The sequence below is a fragment of the Physeter macrocephalus genome, chromosome 8 (assembly GCF_002837175.3).
Source record: "Physeter macrocephalus isolate SW-GA chromosome 8, ASM283717v5, whole genome shotgun sequence".
In the NCBI taxonomy this organism is placed as follows: domain Eukaryota; kingdom Metazoa; phylum Chordata; class Mammalia; order Artiodactyla; family Physeteridae; genus Physeter; species Physeter macrocephalus.
The window spans coordinates 141,502,119-141,523,285 of NC_041221.1; the positions used below are offsets into that span (position 1 = coordinate 141,502,119).

The 21,167-nt window shown below is 41.1% G+C and overlaps 1 protein-coding gene across 1 annotated transcript in view; it reads right to left on the bottom strand.

Annotated features, from left to right (window-relative positions):
• Window positions 1–16,946, bottom strand: part of PLAC8L1 (PLAC8 like 1) — a 24,395-nt gene extending 7,449 nt beyond the window's left edge. Inside the window, exons 1-2 of the mRNA XM_024124825.2 lie at window positions 16,822–16,946; window positions 11,671–11,807 (exon numbers count right to left, since the gene is read on the bottom strand). Of these exons, the coding sequence (XP_023980593.1) occupies window positions 11,671–11,807; window positions 16,822–16,946 (262 nt within the window). The remainder of the gene's footprint in view (window positions 1–11,670; window positions 11,808–16,821) is intronic.
• Between the last annotated feature and the right edge of the window lie 4,221 nt (window positions 16,947–21,167).

Here is a 21,167-nt window from a genome sequence, read left to right on the forward strand (position 1 = left end):
GGGTCTTTTGTGTCTCCATACACATTTTAAGATTTTTTTTTCTAGTTATGTAAAAAATGCCATTGGTAATTTGACAGGGATTGCATTGAATCTGTAGATTGCTTTGGGTAGTATAGTCCTTTTTACAATGCTGATTCTTCCAATTCAAGAACATGGTATATCTCTCCATTTGTTGGTATTATCTTTAACTTCTTTCATCAGTGTCTTATAATTTTCTGCATACAGGTCTATTGTCTCCCTACGTAGGTTTACTCCTAGGTATTTTATTCTTTTTGTTGCAATGGTAAATGGGAGTGTTTCCTTAATTTCTCTTTCAGATTTTTCATGATTAGTGTGTAGGAATGCAAGAGATTTCTGTGCATTAATTTTGTATCCTGCAACTTTACCAAATTCATTGATTAGCTCTAGTAGTTTTCTGGTGGCATCTTTAGGATTCTCTATGTATAGTATCATGTCATCTTCCAAAATTATGTTGAATAATAGTGGTGAGAGTGGACGTCCTTGTCTTGTTCCTGATCATAGAGGAAATGCTTTGTTTTTCACCATTGAGAATGATGTTTGCTGTGGGTTTGTCATATATAGCCTTTATTATGTTGAGGTAGGTTCCCACTATGCCCACTTTCTGCAGGGTTTTTATTACAAATGGGTGTTAAACTTTGTCAAAAGCTTTTTTTGCATCTATTGAAATAATCATATGGTTTTTCTTCTTCAATTTCTTAATATGGTGTATCACCTTGATTGATTTGTGTATATTGCAGAATCCTTGCATCCCTGGGATAAATCCCACTTGATCATGGTGTATGATCCTTTTAATGTGTTGCTGGATTCTGTTTGCTAGTATTTGGCGAGGATTTTTGCATCTATATTCATTAGTGATATTGGTCTGTAATTTTCTTTTTTTGTACTATCTTTGTCTGCTTTTGATCTCAGGGTGATGGTGGCCTCATAGAATGAGTTTGGGAGTGTTCCTTCCTCTGCAATTTTTTGGAAGAGTTTGAGAAGGATGGGTGTTAGCTCTTCTCCATGAAAGTTTAGAATTAGGTAGTCTTTATCAGGGATTTGGTAACTTTTTTTTTTTTTTTTTGCGGTACACGGGCTTCTCACCATTGTGGCCTTTCCCGTTGTGGAGCACAGGCTCTGGACGCGCAGGCTCAGCGGCCATGGCTCACGGGCCCAACCGCTCCGCGGCATGTGAGATCCTCCCAGACTGGGGCACGAACCCGTATCCCCTGCATTGGCAGGCAGACTCCCAACCACTGTGCCATCAGGGAAGCTCCTCTGCTCTGATCTTTATGATTTCCTTCCTTCTGCTAACTTTGGGTTTTGTTTGTTCTTCTTTAGTTCCTTTAGGTGTAAGGTTAGATTGCTTATTTGAGATTCTTCTTGTTTCTTGAGGTAGGCTTGTATAGCTATAAACTGCCCTCTTAGAACTGCTTTTGCTGCATCCCATAGGTTTTGGATCATCATGTTTTCATTGTCATTTGTCTCTAGGTATTTTTTGGTTTCCTCTTTGATTTCTTCAGTGATCTCTTGGTTATTTAGTAACTATTGCTTAGCCTCCATGTTTTGTGTTTTTTACGGTTTTTTTCCCTGTAATTCATTTCTAATCTAATAGCGTTGTGGTCAGAAAAGATGCTTGATATGATTTCAAATTTTCTTAAATTTACTGAGGCTTGATTTGTGACCCAAGATGTGATCTATCCTGGAGAATGTTCTGTGTGCACTTGAGAAGAAAGTGTAATCTGCTGTTTTTGGATGGAATGTCCTATAAATATCAATTAAATCTACCTGGTCTATTGTGTCATTTAAAGCTTCTGTTTCTTTATTTATTTTCATTTTGGATGATCTGTCCATTGGTGTAAGTGAGGTGTTAAAGTCCCCCACTATTATTGTGTTACTGTCAATTTCCTCTTTTAGAGCTGTTAGCAGTTGCCTTATGTATTTGATCCCTTCATCATTATCTAGTGTCTTTTCTTGTCTCTTGTAACATTGTTTATTTTAAAGTCTATTTTATCTGATATGAGTATTGCTACTCCAGCTTTGTTTTGATTTTCATTTGCATAGAATATCTTTTCCATCCCCTCCTTTTCAGTCTGTTTGTGTCCCTAGGTCTCAAGTGGGTCTCTTGTAGACAGCATATATGTGGGTCTTTTTTTTGTATCTATTCAGCAAGCCTGTGTCTTTTGGTTAGAGCATTTAATCCATTCACGTTTAAGGTAATTTTTGATATGTATGTTCCTATGACCATTTTCTTAATTATTTTGGGTTTGTTTTTGTAGGTCCTTTTCTTCTCTTGTGTTTCCCACTTAGAGAAGTTCCTTTAGCATTTGTTGTAGAGCTGGTGGTGCTGCATTCTCTTAGCTTTTGCTTGTCTGTAAAGATTTTGATTTCTCCATCGAATCTGAATGAGATCCTTGCTGGGTAGCGTAATCCTGGTTGTAGGTTCTTCCCTTTCATCACTTTAAGTATATCAATCCACTCCCTTCTGGCTTGTAGAGTTTCTGCTGATAAATCAGGTGTTAACCTTATGGGAGTTCCCTTGTATGTTGTCGTTTTTCCCTTGGTGCTTTCAATAATTTTTCTTTGTCTTTAATGTTTGCCAATTTGATTATTATGTGTCTCGACATGTTTCTCCTTGGGTTTATCCTGTATGGGACTCTCTGCACTTCCTGGACTTTGGTGGCTATTTACTTTCCCATGTTAGGGAAGGTTTCAACTATAACCTCTTCAAATATTTTTCGGGTCCTTTGTCTCTCTCTTCTCCTTCTGGGACCCCTATAATGTGAATGGTGTTGTGTTTAATGTTGTCCCAGAGGTCTCTCAGGCTGTCTTCATTTCTTTTCATTCTTTTATCTTTATTCTGTTCCACAGTGGTGAATTCCACCATTCTGTCTTCCCAGTCACTTATCCGTTCTTCTGCCTCAGTTATTCTGCTATTGATTCCTTCTAGTGTACTTTTCTTTTCAGTTATTATGTTGTTCTTCTCTGTTTGTTTGTTCTTTAATTCTTCTAGGTCTTTGTTAAACATTTCTTGCATCTTCTCAATCTTTGCCTCCATTCTTTTTCCGAGGTCCTGGATCATCTTCACTATCATTATTCTGAATTCTTTTTCTGGAAGGTTTCCTATCTCTCCTTCATTTAGTTGTTTTTCTGGGGTTTTATCTTGTTCCTTCATCTGGTACATAGCCCTCTGCCTTTCATCTTGTCTGTCTTTCTGTGAATGTGGTTTTTGTTCTGCAGGCTGCAGGATTGTAGTTCTTCTTGCTTCTGCTGTCTGCACTCTGGTGGATGAGGCTACCTAAGAGGCTTGTGCAAGTTTCCTGATGGGAGGGACTGGTGGTGGGTAGAGCTGACTGTTGTTCTGGTGGGCAGAGCTCAGTAAAACTTTAATCCACTTGGCTCCTGATGGGTGGGACTGGGTTCCCTCCCTGTTGGTTGTTTGGCTGAGGTAACCCAACACTGGAGCCTACCTGCGCTCTTTGGTGGGGCTAATGGCAGACTCTGGGAGGGATCACACCAAGGAGTACTTCCCAGAACTTCTGCTGTCAGTGTCCTTGTCCCCATGGTGAGCCAAACCCACCCCCGCCTCTGCAGGAGACCCTCCAACACTACCAGGTAGGTCTGGTTCAGTCTCCCCTGGGGTCACTGCTCCTTCCCCTGGGTCCCAATGCGCACACTACTTTGTGTGTGCCCTCCAAGAGTGGAGTCTCTGTTTCCCCCAGTCCTGTCAAAGTCCTGCACTCAAATCTCACTAGCCTTCAAAGTCTGATTGTCTAGGAATTCCTCCTCCCATTGCCAGACCCCCAGGTTCGGAAGCCTGATGTGGGGCTCAGAACCTTCACTCCAGTGAGTGGACTTCTATGGTATAAGTGTTCTCCAGTCTGTGAGTCACCCACCCACCAGTTATGGGATTTGATTTTACTGTGATTGCACCCCTCCTACTGTCTCATTGTGGTTTCTCCTTTGTCTTTGGATGTGGGGTATCTTTTTTGGTGAGTTCCAGTGACTTCCTGTAGATGATTGTCCAGCAGCTAGGTGTGATTCTGGTTTTCTCACAAGAGGGAGTGAGAGCACATCCTTTTACTCTGCCATCTTGGTTCAGGGCTGGCCACACTCTAAGGTTTTTAGAGCATGTCAAATGCTGTGGGGCACCACAGAGAAATAGGTGTTCCATACACTGATGGAGATGGAAATTGGCACAGTCACTTTGGAAAGCAACTTGGCTGAACCTCATAAAATTTTTAATACTCTGGGAATCAGTAACTCCACTTGTTAGCATCTACCCTAGAGTAATGCTTACACATGCACACAAAGAGGCCAGTACAAGGATATCCACTGCAGCATCATTTGTGGCTTCAAATTTAAAACAAGAGTACATTAATAGACGAATGTGTAAATAAACCATGATGGTGCAGATCATACTAGGGAATAATTAAGAACGCAGTGAAAGATCAAGTAAGTACCAACAGAGATAAATCTCTAAGACATATTTTGAGTTAAAAAAATCAAATTGCATAGTGATATTACAGCATAATACCATTTACGCTTTGTTTAAAAAGTTACGAAGCAATAGTATATGTTACTAATAGATGCATACGTAAATACAGAGAAAATGATCTGGAAGAAAACACTCCAAATTGATTTAATAAAAAAGAGTGACATGGTTCTCTTTTCTGTAATATTTCATTTCTTTAATAAAGTGAACATATTCATGTGTTATTTGTGAAGTAAAAAAAAATATATATATATATGCAAGTATGTGTGTGCGCATGAATGTGTATGTATGTGTGTGTGTGTATGTGTGTGTGTGTGTGTACTTTTTTTTAAAAAAGAAGCTCAGGCTCAAGAGAGATCCATGCCATAAATTCAGCCTCTTCCTCTTATGTCCAAAGGCCTGGTGGTCATGTCAGCTCCCACAGTCTAAACATCCCTGGCCTATTCTCTAACATGAACTCCACCCTCAAGCATGGAATGTGGTTCATTATTCATCCCTCTAACTCACAGGGGGAGTCGAGATAAAAAGAAGAAGGCTACAAAAAACCACAGTGTGGAGCCCCAGAGAACAGAAGTAGGAAAGGTGGGTGGAAATTGCAGCAAGGCACATTTCAGATCATTTAGCACAAAAAGGCAGAATCTAACAATAAGAGATGCTTAAAAAAGGAATGGAGGGCTTCCCTGGTGGCACAGTGGTTAAGATTCCGCCTGCCAATACAGGGGACACGGGTTCGAGCTCTGGTCCAGGAAGATCCCTCATGCTGCGGAGCAACTAAGCCCGTGCACCACAACTACTGAGCCTGCACTCTAAAGCCCGTGAGCCACAACTACTGAAGCCCGCACGCCTAGAGCCCATGCTCTTCAACAAGAGAAGCCACTACAATGAGAAGCCCGTGCACCACAACGAAGAGTAGCCCCCACTCACTGCAACTAGAGAAAAGCCCACGTGCAGCAATGAAGACCCAACTCAGCCAAGAATAAATAAATAAATAAATAAATAAATAAATAAATAAATAAATAAATAAGGAATGGGGCATGCTCATACATTGTGGGTGGGAGTGTAAATTAGTACAACTCCTAAATGGAGAGAGCCATTTGGCAACATCTATCAAGATTTAAAAAGATACGTACTATCTGACCAGTAGGTTTACCCCTCAGCAATTATCCAACAGATAACACACGCACATACAAAATGGCACCTATACAAGAATACTCACAAAGCATTGGTTTGAATAGCAAAAAGTCTGGAAACCACATAAAGATCCACTAATAAGAATTTTTGGATAAATAAATTATGGTACATTCATACAGTGGAATCTATGCAGCAATTTAAAATATTAGCTTCAGAAGTGCTGATATGGTCTGCACAATATGGTCACCTATATTGTTAAATTAAAACAAAATAAAGATGCAGAACTGTGTGTGTTTACAATTCTATTATTTGTGTCAATTATATATACCACATATACAGAAAATATCTAGAAGGATAGATACCAAAATATTAACAATGTATATCTCCGACAGCTGGGATTACAGGATACTGCTTTCTTCTTTTATAGCCTTTTGCATTTTTCTTTTTTACCATGATTATATGATACCTTTATAATAAAAAGATTAATCTATTTTCACTAAATTTTTTTATATATTTATAAGCAATAGACTATATTGGGGCTCAGGTAAGAGTGGTGGCCTCTGAGGAGAACTGGGCAGGGCAGGAGAGCAAGGATGGTGTTGCTGCTTTTCATATACCTAAGGGGTAGGTACTTTTGAATTTTGCATTACGAACCTGGTAACCTATTAAAAATCTTTTTTTTTTTTTTAAAGCACTAAGATGGCTCCAAGGGAAAGGAGCCCTCCTCCCCGGAAATGTTCAGAAAGCCAAGGCTGTCAGGTCCTTACCAGGCTTGCTACGGAGGGGACTTAGACAAGCTGGTGAGGGGTCAGACCAGCTGACCCCAATATCCCTTCTGAATCTAAGTCTTTATGATTGTTTCAATGAAGTGCAGGAAAGAAGGAAGCAAGTGAGAATACAGGTTAAAATTCATCCATAGATGTGTCGTTCAGGAAATATTCATAAGCGCCTTCTATTGGTCAGGTGCTCCGCTGGGCAAGACCAGTAAGCAGGACCAGTGGTCCCTGCTTTCAGACTGCAGTGTACAGTGTACAGTTTACCCAAGATACAGTTCAAGGACACGAATCCCAGTCTGAGGCCTTTTCATGCCTCCTTCCTCTTCCAGAAAACCAAAGAAACACTTGGACTTCTTCGCCCTACCCACATTGGGCCTCTGATGGCTCCTCGTCCACACAAAGCCCTTTACGGCCTGGTGCTTGTGGTGCCTCCACAGGAAAGGTGATTTTAGTGGCTGGTTCTTTCCCATCTCTCAGGTATCAGCTTAAGTCAGTTCCTCAGAGAGGCCATCCTTTGCCCCCTGTAATTTCCTTTCAAAACACCTTGTTTATTTCCTCCACGGCACTCAGCACCACTGCAATTATTCTGTCTATTTGCTTATTGCCTATGTCCTCTCAGAGACCGTCTCTGTCTTAGTCACTATTATATCTGTAGTGCCTATCACATGACCATACATAGGTAGGAACTCAGTAAAGGCTGGCTGAATTACAAACCAGTGTTGATTACACCTTCCACATAAACCTCCTCTGGGGCAACATCACAAACATCCCCAGCTGGAACAGCCAGCCTTTCACCCACAAGGCCATTCCACAGCCACTTATTTCACCTCCGCTTCAGCTTCACATCTGAGCTTTCAGAAACCACATCCTCAAAGGACACAAAAGCACCCATTTCTCATCCCAGGGCAGTGTGAATTCAGATGAAAGCACAGAGGTGGGAAGAGGGTGGCAGTTTAAAAAACAGAAGTGCAATTACATGAAGAAGCAAAATGTCAAAAATAAATGGAAATTATCACTCTTCATAATGTACCCTTTGCTTAATGGATGACAAATTGTAGCAGTAATTCTCAACATTTAATGGTAAACTATCCCAAAATGGGAATCTGACGTGAAACAAAGTCATGGAAAGAAGATGTCCCTTTTGTTTCCAAGTTTATCACAACTATTGTCACAGTGATTTGCTTAAAATAAAACTTTGTGGATGAAGTAGCCCTTTTAAACAAGGAAGGAAAAAAACCCAAGACTCATAGCACTCATACTCCAGCTGCATCCTGGGAATCATGGTGCAGATCACCAGTGTATAAATTGATACTGCCTATAAATTTTTTCTTGTGAGATCATTAGCTTAGAGATACTATGAGCAGTCACAGAATGGAGGCCCATCCAGGGAACAACAATTAGGACACAGTACATTCGAGATCACCCGGTACTGTATATCCATGGCTTCTCCTCCACAGATCACGTCCAGCTGTAAAGAATATTGTATTCTCCACGTCATTCCTTCTTGCCCATAGAATGGGCTCTCCAACGGACAAGCAGGGACCCAGAAGACCCGTGTGGTTGGTCTCCTGAACACTGATGGGGGTGAAGCGCAGAACGAAGCAGTGAAACAATGTTTAAGGCTGAGGGGGTGGCATGTGATCCTTTCTTTGGTCAACTTGTTAGGTACTCTTGGGATTGGGCAGCAACCAATCTAAGTCTCCTGATTCTACTCTTTGCTCTCAACATTCTGGAAAATAAAAATTTATAACAACAATAACATTAATACCTAAGATTTACTTGGGGCTTCCCTGGTGGCACAGTGGTTGAGAGTCCGCCTGCCGATGCAGGGGATACGGGTTCGTGCCCCGGTTCGGGAAGGTCCCACATGCCGCCGAGCGGCTGCGCCCGTGAGCCACGGCCGCTGAGCCTGCGCGTCCAGAGCCTGTGCTCCGCAACGGGAGAGGCCACAACAGTGAGAGGCCCGCGTACCGCAAAAAAAAAAAAGATTTACGAAGTGCATTATTGTATACTTGTTGGAATTTTCACAGTAACACACCCCAATAGTAAATTTAGGAATTTATCCCTTCCCTATTGTGGGAAATAAGAGAACTGTCATTCAAAATGCCCTGGCCTAGTCAAGCAGCAGTCATGACCTAGGCTAGGCACATTGGGCTCCATTGCTGAAACAGCAATTCTCAGACACGAAAGCAAAAGGATTAATATGTTTGGAGTTGACCAGACTTTCAGCTATCTCCTGATAATGCATCTTGTCCCTCCTAAGCTTAGCTTTTAGTTGATTTCCTGATTTTGTGAGCAACCCCATAACCTTCTAATGAAATCCTATGTTTGCTTGTGTATTAATTTCCTAGGGCTGACAAAACAAAATACCACAAACTGGACATCTTAAAACAATAGAAAGTATTCTCTCATTGGAGAATTCTGGAGGCTAGAAGTCTGAAATTGGCGTGTTGGCCCTTCTGGAAGCTCTGGGGGAAAGTCTGTTCCATGTCTCTCTCCAAATTTTTGGTGGTTGCTGGCAATCCTTGGCATTCCATGGCTTATAGATGCATTATTCTAATTTGTGCCTGTCTTCACATGGCCGTCTTTTCTGTGTGTGTGTCCAAATTTCCCTCTTCTTAACAAGAACACCAGCCACTGGCTTAAGGCCCACCCTAATCCACTATAACCTCTTTGTAACTTAACAACAATGCAAAGAACCTATTTCCAAATAAGGTTGCATTCAGAGGCTCCCGGTGGACATGAATTTTGAGGGGACACTATTTAACCCAATATAGCATGCAACCAACAAAAACTCTAATCCAGTTATGTTCCAAACCAGTGTTCTAAGGTGGGTTCTATGCATTATCTGCTTTAATCTTGACAATCTTTAAGGTGGGCACCTTTATTTGCCCCCATTTCAGAGCTGGAAAAATGAAGGCCCTGAGAATTTGTTCAAGGTCAAATGGCCAGTAAGAGGCAGAGCTAAGATTCAAGGCAAGTTCTATATCCAATACAAATGTGCTCTCCTAACCACTACATTATGTTCCAGGCTTTGCTCTACTTGGAAATGCATTGATACCCTCACCCCTCCAATCAACAACAATAAGCTATGAAAGGAAAATGGTCCACTTCCCAAACTGGGGCTAGGTCTCCACATCTCCATGTAGCTATTCTGCCTTCTCTGTACCACAGTACTGGGTGACAACTAAAGTCAGAGAATGTGGACAAGAACCAGGAAGAATCCTGAGTGATTCAGAGAACAGCTGCCATAATTGTCTGGTCAGAAGTACACATGGGTAGCTGCGGCAGGAAGAAATCTGCTGAGCTCTGGGTCAGATGGTCAAAGGGACAGCGATGGAGGGTAGTGTTTGGTGCTGGACAGTCTCTTCTCTGTGAGGCCCAGGCAAACAGTGAAGGCTCAGGGTTGGATGATCAGAGCACCAAAAATTTTGTTAGAGTTTTTGCCTCAGCAAGACTCAGCTGAATAAGGACGTGGATCAGGTAGCAGCTCAGAGCTCTCTGGTTGATCCATCTTGTGAGGCTTTAGGATAAATTCAGGTCTTGCCAGACCCTCTAAAGGGTGGGGGAGCCATATTCTTCAAAAATAGCAGATCCAGAGTCTGTTGAACTTAAGAGACTGGCCCTCATCCATCAAAAAGGACAGCCCCCCACCTCCCGGCAAAAAAGAAAAAGAAAAAAGATTCTGTGATCGAGTTACTCCCTAGGGCAAGAACATCAGGTCCTGGAAAAGGATACTAACATGTGGTACCAGAGATGGGTCAGAATGTCCTAAGGTAAAAATAGAATCAATGTGCTTTGAACTTCAAACACAGCAGAAAATCATGCAGCTAGAGGACAGTGTTGTTGGTACTTCTTTACATCTAAACCAGTGTCTGAAAAGATTTCAATCAACAAAGGGAGCTATTCAACCTAAATGTTCATCAACAGAAGAATGGATAAAGAAGATGTGGTACATATATACATTGGAATATTACTCAGCCATAAAAAGGAACAAAAATTGTGCAATTTGCAGAGACGTGCATAGACCTAGAGACTCATACAGAGTGAAGTCAGAAAAACAAATATCATATAACATCGCTTATATGTGGAATCTAGAAAAACGATACAGATGAATTTATTTGCAAAGCAGAAATAGAGACACAGACATAGAGAATGGACGTATGTATACAAGGCGGGGAGGGGGGAAAGGATGAATTGGGAGACTGGGATTGACATATATACACTATTGATACTATGTATAAAATAGATAACTAATGAGAACCTACTGTATAGCATGGGGAACTCTACTCAATGCCCTGCAGTGACCTAAATGGAAAGGAAATCCAGAAAAGAGGGGATACATGTACACGTGTAGCTGATTCACTTTGCTATACAGCAGAAACTAACACAACATTGTAAAACAACTATACTCCAATAAAAATTAATTTAAAAAAATACAAAGGGAGCTTCTTTTTATGATTGGTCTTATTCAATGATTGGTCTTCCTCACTATCCTGTGAGGAAAGTACTACACTTTTCTCACAGAAATACTAGAGATAAGCAAAAAGAAAAATTATTCATTAGCATACCATCTGGAGAGGCTTGCTGTAAACATTTGTATTTATATCCTTCCAGATATTTTTCTAAATATTCCCCCAAATTAATGTCTAATGTACATGGTTTTACAATCTGATTCTTTAACTTAAAATTGTATTGCAACATTTTTCCATCTCAGGAAGTATTATTCTACAACATGATTTTCATGGCTGTATAATAATTCATTGTATTGAAGCCCCCATTGAACATTTAGGTTGTTCCAGATTGTTGCTACAATAACCAATGCTGCAACATTTAATGATGCTGCTAAATCTTTGTACATGATTTATTTCCTTCGACTAAATGCCTAAAACTGTAATTACTGGGTCGAAGGCTACATAACACTTGAGGTCCTTTTTATAGGTGTTACTAACCATTCACTGGGAAGCTTGTACCAATTTATACTCCATCAGCTGCAGATAAGGGAGCCCATTTTGTGCATCTTTATGTGCAATGGATTTTGTCATTTAAAAAACTCTTTGAAGTCACCACTTATTTTATAAAAACATCCACATCCCTGAAAAGCAAGATCCTTCCTGCCAAGGAGTGTATTTGAGTCACTAGAATATTAGTCTAGTTAGTCTGAAACCATTTAATTTCTGTCCTTGTGCCTGACGCGGCTTTTCTACCGACTGGTGTCTTAGGAAAGAAAATAGTAAACGAGAACTTGAAGGAAGAGAAAAAACATACAAATTCTCCTATCTCTGCAGACACTGAAGAGGCCGGTGCTCCAGTTCCCACCAGTCTGGACAATCGTTGTGATTGTGGTCTTGCCACTGGCTCCCCGGACAGGCTGCTTCACCACAGCCTGGGCTGGTGCATGGCTCCTGCAGAGTCAAGGATGGTGATTAACTTGGAAACAAAGAAGATGGTTCAGAAGGATAATCATCAAGTCAAGACACAGTGATAAAGAGATAGGGACCCAGCGATGCCCAGTGGCTCTTATTTCATAGCCCAAGCTGACTTCACCATCTCCCTCCCTCCTCCTCCATTGTACCTCCTCCTCTGATTTTTTGCCCCATTTCTATTAGTGGCATTATTATTCCAAGTTCTGTCACTCAGACTCAATGTACAGTCTACTTCCTCAGTGTTTCTCAATGTTTAATAATAAATTCACAAATTTGGAACCAAGAGTCCTCAGTTCAAGCCCCAGCATGCCACTTCCTGGAAGCCTGACCTTGGTTAGGTAGCTTAACCTCTCTGTTTTGTTTGTTCAAATTTAAGATGAAAAAACTACCTCACAGGGTTATTATGTGGACTGAAGGACAGGTAATTTGTTTATTGTGCACACAGCATGTGTAACAATGTGACCCTCAGTGAGGCTGTATGCAAGGATTTTGAAACTTTGTTGAAAAGACAAATAAGGAATTGGACTGAATGGTACATCTAAATCTGGACGAGGCTACTGAAGTGGAACAGGTAGTATCATTTAAATGAATAACCCAGACTTCAGAATATATCTTGATATCAAACTACTATATGGTTGTCCTCGTGCAGCCACATAGTACAACTCTGGTTTGGATTTTCCCTGAAGGGCATAGATATTCCACTCAGTCATTCTTAAATAGAAATACAGGCCCAGGGGATGGGCTTCAAATGTGAGGTGAGAAAAAAACTTCCTTCTCTTTCTGGGGCTGAAAGTTAGTTTTGCCTGAATACCTACCATGGGGATACCTGGAGTGAGTCCTACAGTGAAGGGTAAGCTGTTAACTAGCCTCATGGAAGGGGCAGGTCAAGAGTGGGATAGAGGGCTTCCCTGGTGGCGCAGTGGTTGACAGTCCGCCTGCTGATGCAGGGGACAGGGGTTCGTGCCCCGGTTTGGGAAGATCCCACATGCCGCGGAGCGGCTGGGCCCGTGAGCCATGGCCGCTGGGCCTGTGCATCCGGAGCCTGTGCTCCACAACGGGAGAGGCCACAACAGTGAGAGGCCCGCATACCGCTAAAAAAAAAAAAAAAAAGAGTGGGATAGAGGGGCCCGAGAATGAGAATGAGTCTGAGCCTGTACATAGTAGCAGTTATTCCATTTGGGGCTACCTTTTAGCAAGCTTCATTAAGAGTTTTGTACCTGGTCTCTGATGTGTTATGAGGAAATAAAGAGCTTGCCTCATACTTGAGAGAAAATAAAAAGACAGCAGAATTTCTTCCTGTAACAGCTGTTGTTACAGTAATAGTCACCAAAGTTCTGCACCTGGGACACCTGGGACACAAAACCTAGAGGTCAGAGTAGAATACTCCTGAGCATCCTTAAGGCAACACCCTGTGGGCATCTTGGAAACAGCTGCAGAGCCCTTTGAGAACCTCTGATTTGGGACATTAAATCCAATGGGATTTCAAGTTATCATAATATGGGGAGCACTGTTCTTGTTATTAAGATCACATCTCTTTTTCATTCCACCAATACTACTCACACCCTCCCAAACCGGACAGCACATTAGCTTGTTAAAAAAACAAATTCCCAAGCCTCACCCCAGACCACTGTACAGGACTCCAGGGATGAGGTATAGAAATCAGTGTCCATAATAAAGTTCCCAGGCAACACCCACATAGTCATCCTGATAACAGCCTGAAACCTGATACAGGTGGACTTGGAGACCACTGATGATCACTGCAAGGGCTTCTGCGTCTCCTACCAGGTAGGTGGCGATGTCAGTGTAACAGAGATGGCAAGGAAAATAGAATAGGAGGTAAGGCAGAAGGGAAGAGAATGCTGGGAGCACAGCCAATCTACAGTGCCAGTGAGACATGAGGGGTATCCCAGCCAACAGCTGGGAATGCTGCACAAGAGCTTGGAAGAGCAAGTAGGGTTGGGAGTGACCTATCTAGAAGTGTGAAAGTAGAACTATGAAACATCCCCACCCTTTTATCCATTCGGCATTATAGACAATATGTAGGGTCTAACAAGCTTCTCAAGAACCTAACAAAAAAGTGTTTGAGACCTGGAAAAAAGTATTGGCTACAAAATATAAAAACTGCAAAGTAGAAATTAGTTAATGCTCAATTAAACACAAAAACCTAGCAAGATACCTGTCACATGAATGTCCAATTTGGAATTCACACATATTTTATTACATTTGAGAACAAATTACAATTCTCTCATTTTGCAAAAATAAAAACAAAAAACCAAGAATGAATGACTGCTGAGAAGCAGCAGCTAATCATAAATTAAATTACTCAAAGCCAAATAATTTCAAAAGCAAAATTATAAAAATCCTTTCACTTAGTATACAGGAAAAAAAAGGATATAACATAGGTATGGGTACATGTTAATATATTTGCTATGATGTGGGCTAAAGCTTACTGCTATGGATTGAATTGTGTCTCCCCAAATTCGTATGTTGAAGATCTAGCTTCCAATGTGACTGTATTTGGAGGTAGGGCTTCAAGGAGATAATTAAGGTTAAATAAAGAATAGGGGTAGAATCCTGATCCGATAGGACTGCTGGCCTTATAAAAAGGGAAAGGCCATGTAAGCACTCAGAGAGAAGGCTGCAAACCAAGAAGAGTCCTCACCAGAACCGGACCATGATGGCACCCTGATTTTGGACTTCTAGCCTCCAGAACTGTGAGAAAATAAGTATCTGTTCTGTAAGCTACACAGTCTGTGGTATTTTGTTATGAAATTCTGAGCAGACTAAGACACCTATGAAGACTTCAGATTGGTCCTGAAGAAACTACCTCTATACATATCTTATCTCCTCTACTTCCATGTGAACTCCTTGAGGTCAGGGGGCACCTGCTGCTTCTCCCTGTATCCCCAGAATCCAGTGAACTCCTTGAAAACTAGTGGGTGCACAACAACTGTTGAATTGGATTAAACTCAATTCACACATCTCTTCCATTATATTTGAGTCCTCCTCAAATCTAGCTACAGATTATGTGACCTTAACCATGTTTCATTCTCTAGTAAAGGCACAACTCTCAGGTGTGAACTGATTACATAAAAACATCAAGAGTTTTTATTGAGAGTAGCCTAAAATCTTGCGTGCCTCCACACAACCCAGGGCATTTACCTCTCAACGTGATCCCTGCAAGTTGGGATTTCCATTATTACACTAAGAGTTTCCAGCAATTTTAGTAAAGGAGTTTCTTAGGGCTGAGCCCCTAGATTAGATTTTCCCCTGAAACACACTTATAGCCTGGAGCCCTAGAAGAGAATTTTCTGCTTCTACCTCAGCATTATATGTGTAACACCTATTATGGCAAGGAAGCCTGTCCTCTAGCTATTGCAAATCAAATAACTAAGAGGGTAGCTTTTCCTTGGTGGGGAAAAAAAAGGGGTTTTTGTGTGTGTGTGTTTGCCTAATTTTGAACTCAAGAACTGTATTGTTTTCTTTCCTTAATACTCTGAATCGTTGGTGATTTTCATATTAAAATGTTTGAATTGACATTCATTAGCTAAAACACTTCAGTTCAAGATTATAGCTTATGTGTCAAAATTAAAATATTAAGAATAGCTACCCTTCACCGAGTACCTGCTATGTGCCAGGCACTTAGTAGTTCCTTTAAGAACTGAAATTATTCAGGGGCTGCTACAGGTGTCAGACTAAAGTAGCTATTGCAGCTTCCTACAAAGCTTTTAGCTCTGTATATTACTCTAGATAGATAGAATCTTACACTACCAGTAATAAGAATGAGTTTGGAAGCAGTGGGTGAAGCTGATGGTCACACAGTTTCTAAACCAGAGTAGCTATCCATTCATTTGCCATCAAATTCAGCAAGTTCTTCATTTAGTGTAAAGAGGACAGAGCTTCGATTCAGGCACACTAAAGCACAAATGTGGCTCAGCTGCATTCTAGTTGTTTGACCCTGTAAAATACAACTTGTCCCAGTCCTCAGCTTTGGTCTCCTCTTCCATAAAATTGGATTTAAACTATATATATACCTCCATAGTCACCCTGAGGATTAAACAAGATTATGTACTTGGCATATAGTAGGCATGCAGTTGATGGCAGCTACTGTTATTATTTAAATTAAGGATCTTGCACATACCCTAGGGCATCCTGAACACTTTTCTGAGAAACGAAGAACAGACGGAGGAGATTGGGGGCAGTTTCTCAGTTGTCATATGGGCTACCCAAATACCTTAAAATTCAATCAGGGTGACTAATAATCCCAGTTTGCCCTGGCCTAAGGGTTTTTCCAGGATGGAAAACTTTCAGTGTTAAAATCAGAACAGTCCCAGACAAACCAAGAGGGTTGGTCACCATAAAGGAGAGAAGCAGAGAGAGGCTTCAACTGGTGGGAGGCAGAGGACTGACTGCAGTCATTCTAGTTATCAGCTCATACCAAACAACAGCGTTGAGACAGATGAGACACACAGCCTTGCCCCTTTTCAGCCTTACTCTAACCTTCACCTCTTCTAGCAGCTAAACACATTCCCCACTGCATGTTCCCACACACCTGGTACTTCAGCCTGGGGGGTTTCATGTCACCCTCTACCTTAAAGAAACTTGCAGTACTAAGAGTTTGTTCTGCCTTCCACTGAGGCCTCCTTGATTAACCATTTCAAACTCTCAACTGAAGTCAAAACTCTTGAGTTTTGATTTCAAAAGGGTGGAAATTAATGGCAGCCACCAGAAATAAAGTTTCACTTGGTCAGGGTGCAACATTTTCAGTTAAGAATAGAGACACCTTTCCATCCAAGCCAGCTCTTCTCTTTTCACCAGCCAAGCAAGGCCAGAAGGAAATAATCAGTTGCCTCCTTTTCAAGTACACATGGGAAATGATAGCAGCTTTCTTCCTGAGCCCATTTTTCTTTTTCCTGGCTCCTTATAAGAAGAGATTGATTTGATATTCCAACCAAAGAGCAAAAGCTGGGGGTAAAATCACCCTACTCCCTACCTCAAGCTGGAAATAAAATGTTGTTCATCTTCAGATGATACGAGTGAAAGCAACAGAGGTGAGTGTGTGTTGAGAAAGGAAATATCCTCAGGAAACTTAGAGAAGTAATTTCCAAACCAATTCATAGTTAATAAGTATTTTCTTGTCACTTGGGATATCCTTTCCCCTTCAACAATAAGCTGACTGATTCTAAACTTAGGTTCAGTCCAAAATGAAACATCTAAAGAATGTTGCCTTGATATTCTAGAACCTGAGGTCATAGCAGTGTAACTGGCAGACATCTTATTTCCTTAAAGACAGGTACACAGTTAACTGTGGGCATGTCCATCTTACTAACCTGAAGGGAGATACTGCTGAAGATATAGTGTAAGCTAAATAAAAAGAAAATTTCTCTTTGGTGGAAAAATCCTTTTGCTTTAAGAGATAACTCTAGCAAACATTTATCTAGCCAAGTGTCACTTGACCTTTCCTTAGGGGACGCAAAAGGCTACAGATTTCCACCATGCCTTGTAACTGAGAAGTACTGGGGGCCTCTCATCATCCCCAGGACTGCTGGTCCAATTCAGCAAGAGGGTATGAGTCCCACAAATAACCTGAAAAACAGAGACAGAAAGAAAGGTCTTGCAGCACAGATATCGGTGCTTGAAACCACCTACTAAAAGATGGTTTCCCAAAGTTTAAGCTATGCTAAGTTGTCCCAAGTCTCTAAGGATTTTTACAACTTCTAGAAATCTCCTACTCTTCCACGGACTTCATTGAGCATGCCAGGAAAGTGGTGCTGCTTCTTCCCTACACAGCCCAAATGGAATCTGGTGAACAAAGCAGGGCTTGGCTGGTGACCGCCTCCCTACTGCTCTGAATCTTCAGGGTCTTAGGAACCTCTGAAGTATGCCTCTAGAGCATGTCTTATAGAGGCACAGACACCAGAAATACTAGGAAAGTGTTCCTAGAGGAAAAAAATTAGAGAAAATTGCACATTGAGGGGAGGGGTCTGCAATAAAAATTCAATGTTATTTATACTAGAAAGACAACAGGCAGAAATTGCCATCTCTACTATATATTCTCATCAGACCTACAGAGAACGATTGTTTAGGGTTCTGAACTTCAAAGCATTTACTTGAACCAGGTTGTTAGCAAAAGCCTATATAATACCTCCCAAATCAAGATCCTTCAGATACAGCTTCATAATTGCCTTCACTCACTAGGTTTTGGACAACTCTCACTGTCTTCTTAACTGTAAGGATGCATCCTACATGAAGGACAGCCATGTTTCTTCTGCTCACCACTCTATTCCAAGTGCTTAACACAGTGTTTGAAACACTGTTAATAAGCACTCAATAATTTGTTGCATAAATGTGCTATATATGAAAATTCAAGTTTATAAGAATAACAGAAATTAAGTGATTACTAGCTTTGCAAAAAGATTTACAATAAGATTCCTTTGAAGAATGAGCAACCATTGCACATGTAAGCTGATTCCGTATTTTAAAATTTCATTTGTGCCAACTTTTCTAATCAAACATCTATTGTATGAAGTGACCAATCCACATGCCACACAGCTCTTTCACCTAAAAATAAATGAAAAAGAGAAAGAAGAAAAAGAAATGTTCTTCTTTATAGAAGAATGACAACTATTTATGGAAAAGAAATGGTAACTGAAACCCAGTCCCCTGAAACAGAGTCCCCTACTGAGTTTATGATTAACCACTCTATCCAAAACTTTCTCTTTTTGTCCAGCCCCTCTTCCCCTCAGGACTGAGTAGTACCAAAGAAAAGGGGAGATTGAAATCGAGCAGGACCTTGCAGGGCCCTCTCAGGTACAAAAGTCCCTCCATGTTCCCTGTTTCTTATTTGTAGAGAATGGCTTTAGTCTCCTAGGCCTTCCCCCTAAATTCTAAAGGGCTAAGATTAAGGCAATTACTAATTAGGGAAGTGAGGGAATGCAAAAATAAAGGAAAAGCAAATAGTTCAGCAATAAAACAGAGGCCGAGCTCCTCCTAAAGGGATATACACACAATCTGATGCATATCTTCGAGTTGTTCTGCAGAAACTAAGACCCCCAACCTGGTAGAAGATGGTGACGATATGCTGACCATAAGCACAGAAACCTCAGAGTAGCTGGAACCAGAAAGTTGATGATTAAGATTTCCAAAACATTAGCCTGTTACCTCAACACCAACCAATCAGAAGAAAGTCCAGGAGCTACAACCCTCACCCCAAATGTTGCCTTTAAAAACTCGTACTTGAAAGCCATCAGGGAGTTCCGGTCTTTTGAGCACAAGCTGCCTGTCCATTATCCTTGCTTGGCACCCCACAAATAAATGCTGCACTTTCCTTCACCACAACCCAGTGTCAGTAGCTTGGCTTTGCTGTGCAGCAGGTAAGCAAACCCAAGTCTGGTTTGGTAATAATTTTGGCATTAGAAAATCACCATTTTGCACAGACTCCACCATAATTTATTCAGGAAAGGATCGGGGGTAATAAAACCATTAGGTAAAAAATTGGGAACAGGACATTTGCAAGGTGCCAAAACATCACTCTACAGATTTCTAATTGTAAAAGAAATAATGGATCTTAACTCTGGAGAAATACTCAAAATGTATCTTTACAATGGGAAAGTCCTGAGAGTGTTTTTTTTAAATATATCTTTACAACAAAAACTCTGAAAGTGATTAAAAATATGTATCTTTATAATGGAAAGTTCTGCAAGTGATCAAAATGTATCTTTAAAAGGAAGAGCTTGAGAAATTATCAAATTTAGCATCACTAAGAGTGGGACAAACTGATATTACATATCTCTTGATATGGTACAACAGGAAGTAATGTTTAACCTAAATCTCTTTGTCTGTAGACCATGCTGTCCAACAGAAATAAAATGCGAGTCACATATGCAATTTAAAATTTTCCAGTAGCTACTTTTTAAAAAGTAAAAAGAAAGCGACAAAATTAACTTTAAAATATTTATTTAATCCAATTTATTCAAAATATTATTTCAGCATGTAATCAACATAAAATTATTGAGGTATTTTACGTTCTCTTTGTCATAAGTCTTTGAAATCTGAAGTGTATTCTACGCTTTTACAGCACACGTCCATGCAGACTGCTCACATTTCAAGTCCTCTACAGACCCATGTGGTTAGTGGCTAAATTATTGGACAGCACAGCTCTAGACCTAACTCCAGTATAAGGAAAACAAGGGATACAACAAATCACCACTTAGTCCTCCAAAGTGAAAATGCAGCCCTTAGGAGTAAGGATCGTGTCCTATCCTGTTTGTTTTTCATGTGTGTGTGTGTGTGTGGCGGGGTGGGGGTGGGGGGTTTCCTATCTTATAATCAATTAAGCTTTAAGGACAGCAGTGAGCAGTTAGAAAACTTAATTGATGCTGTAAGTCTTGGGTGGCATCTAAGTATTTTCTAATACAGATGTGAAGTTATGTCCAAAGATATTAAGGAGAGAAAACAGCATAACAAAATATCAGCTAACATTGAGAACTAACCTGAGCCAGGCAAATAAGTATCTAGTAATCAGTCATCAGAATGACTTTTTTCAAGCAAAAAACAGAAAGACAAAACTACCACAAACTATAAAAGACATGAAGGAACATATCATCTCATTCCCACCTAAAAATCTGCAGTGACTCTCTAGGTAATTAAATCAACTTCAAATTTCTGCCTGGAATCCAAGAATTGTATGAGGCCCAATTTACTTACCTGTTTCCAATTTCTCTCTCATTCCTCCAAGATAAACATTCCATTCCTGGCATTATCTCCCAAACAAGCCATGCATTTGCTTTCACCTCCTAGTCCTTATCCACACCTGGTTCTAAAAGCTTGGAATGCAGCCCTGCTCTCCTAGCTGCTACTCCAATCCTAATCATCCTTCACGTCGCACCTCATCTGTGAAGTCTTATCTGACTCAAGTCCATAGAAACTTCTCCCACTTCTGACCTAACAGCCCTGACATCGCTGGCCTTGGTCAAATACATTTTTGTTTCCCATGCACGCATTCCTTGTTTAATAAGTATGCTGCAATGGACTGGAGCTATGGAAGCCAGGGCTCTAACACAGCTCTGCCACTGACGTATAGGATCTGGACAGGTCACTTGTCCTCTCTAGACCTCTTTTTTTTTTTTTTTTTTTTTTGCGGTACGCGGGCCTCTCACTGTCGTGGCCTCTCCCGTTGCGGAGCACAGGCCCCGGACGCGCAGGCTCAGCGGCCATGGCCTACGGGCCCAGCCGCTCCGCGGCATGTGGGATCCTCCCGGACCAGGGCACGAACCCGTATCCCCCGCATCGGCAGGCGGACTCTCAACCACTGCGCCACCAGGGAAGCCCTAGACCTGT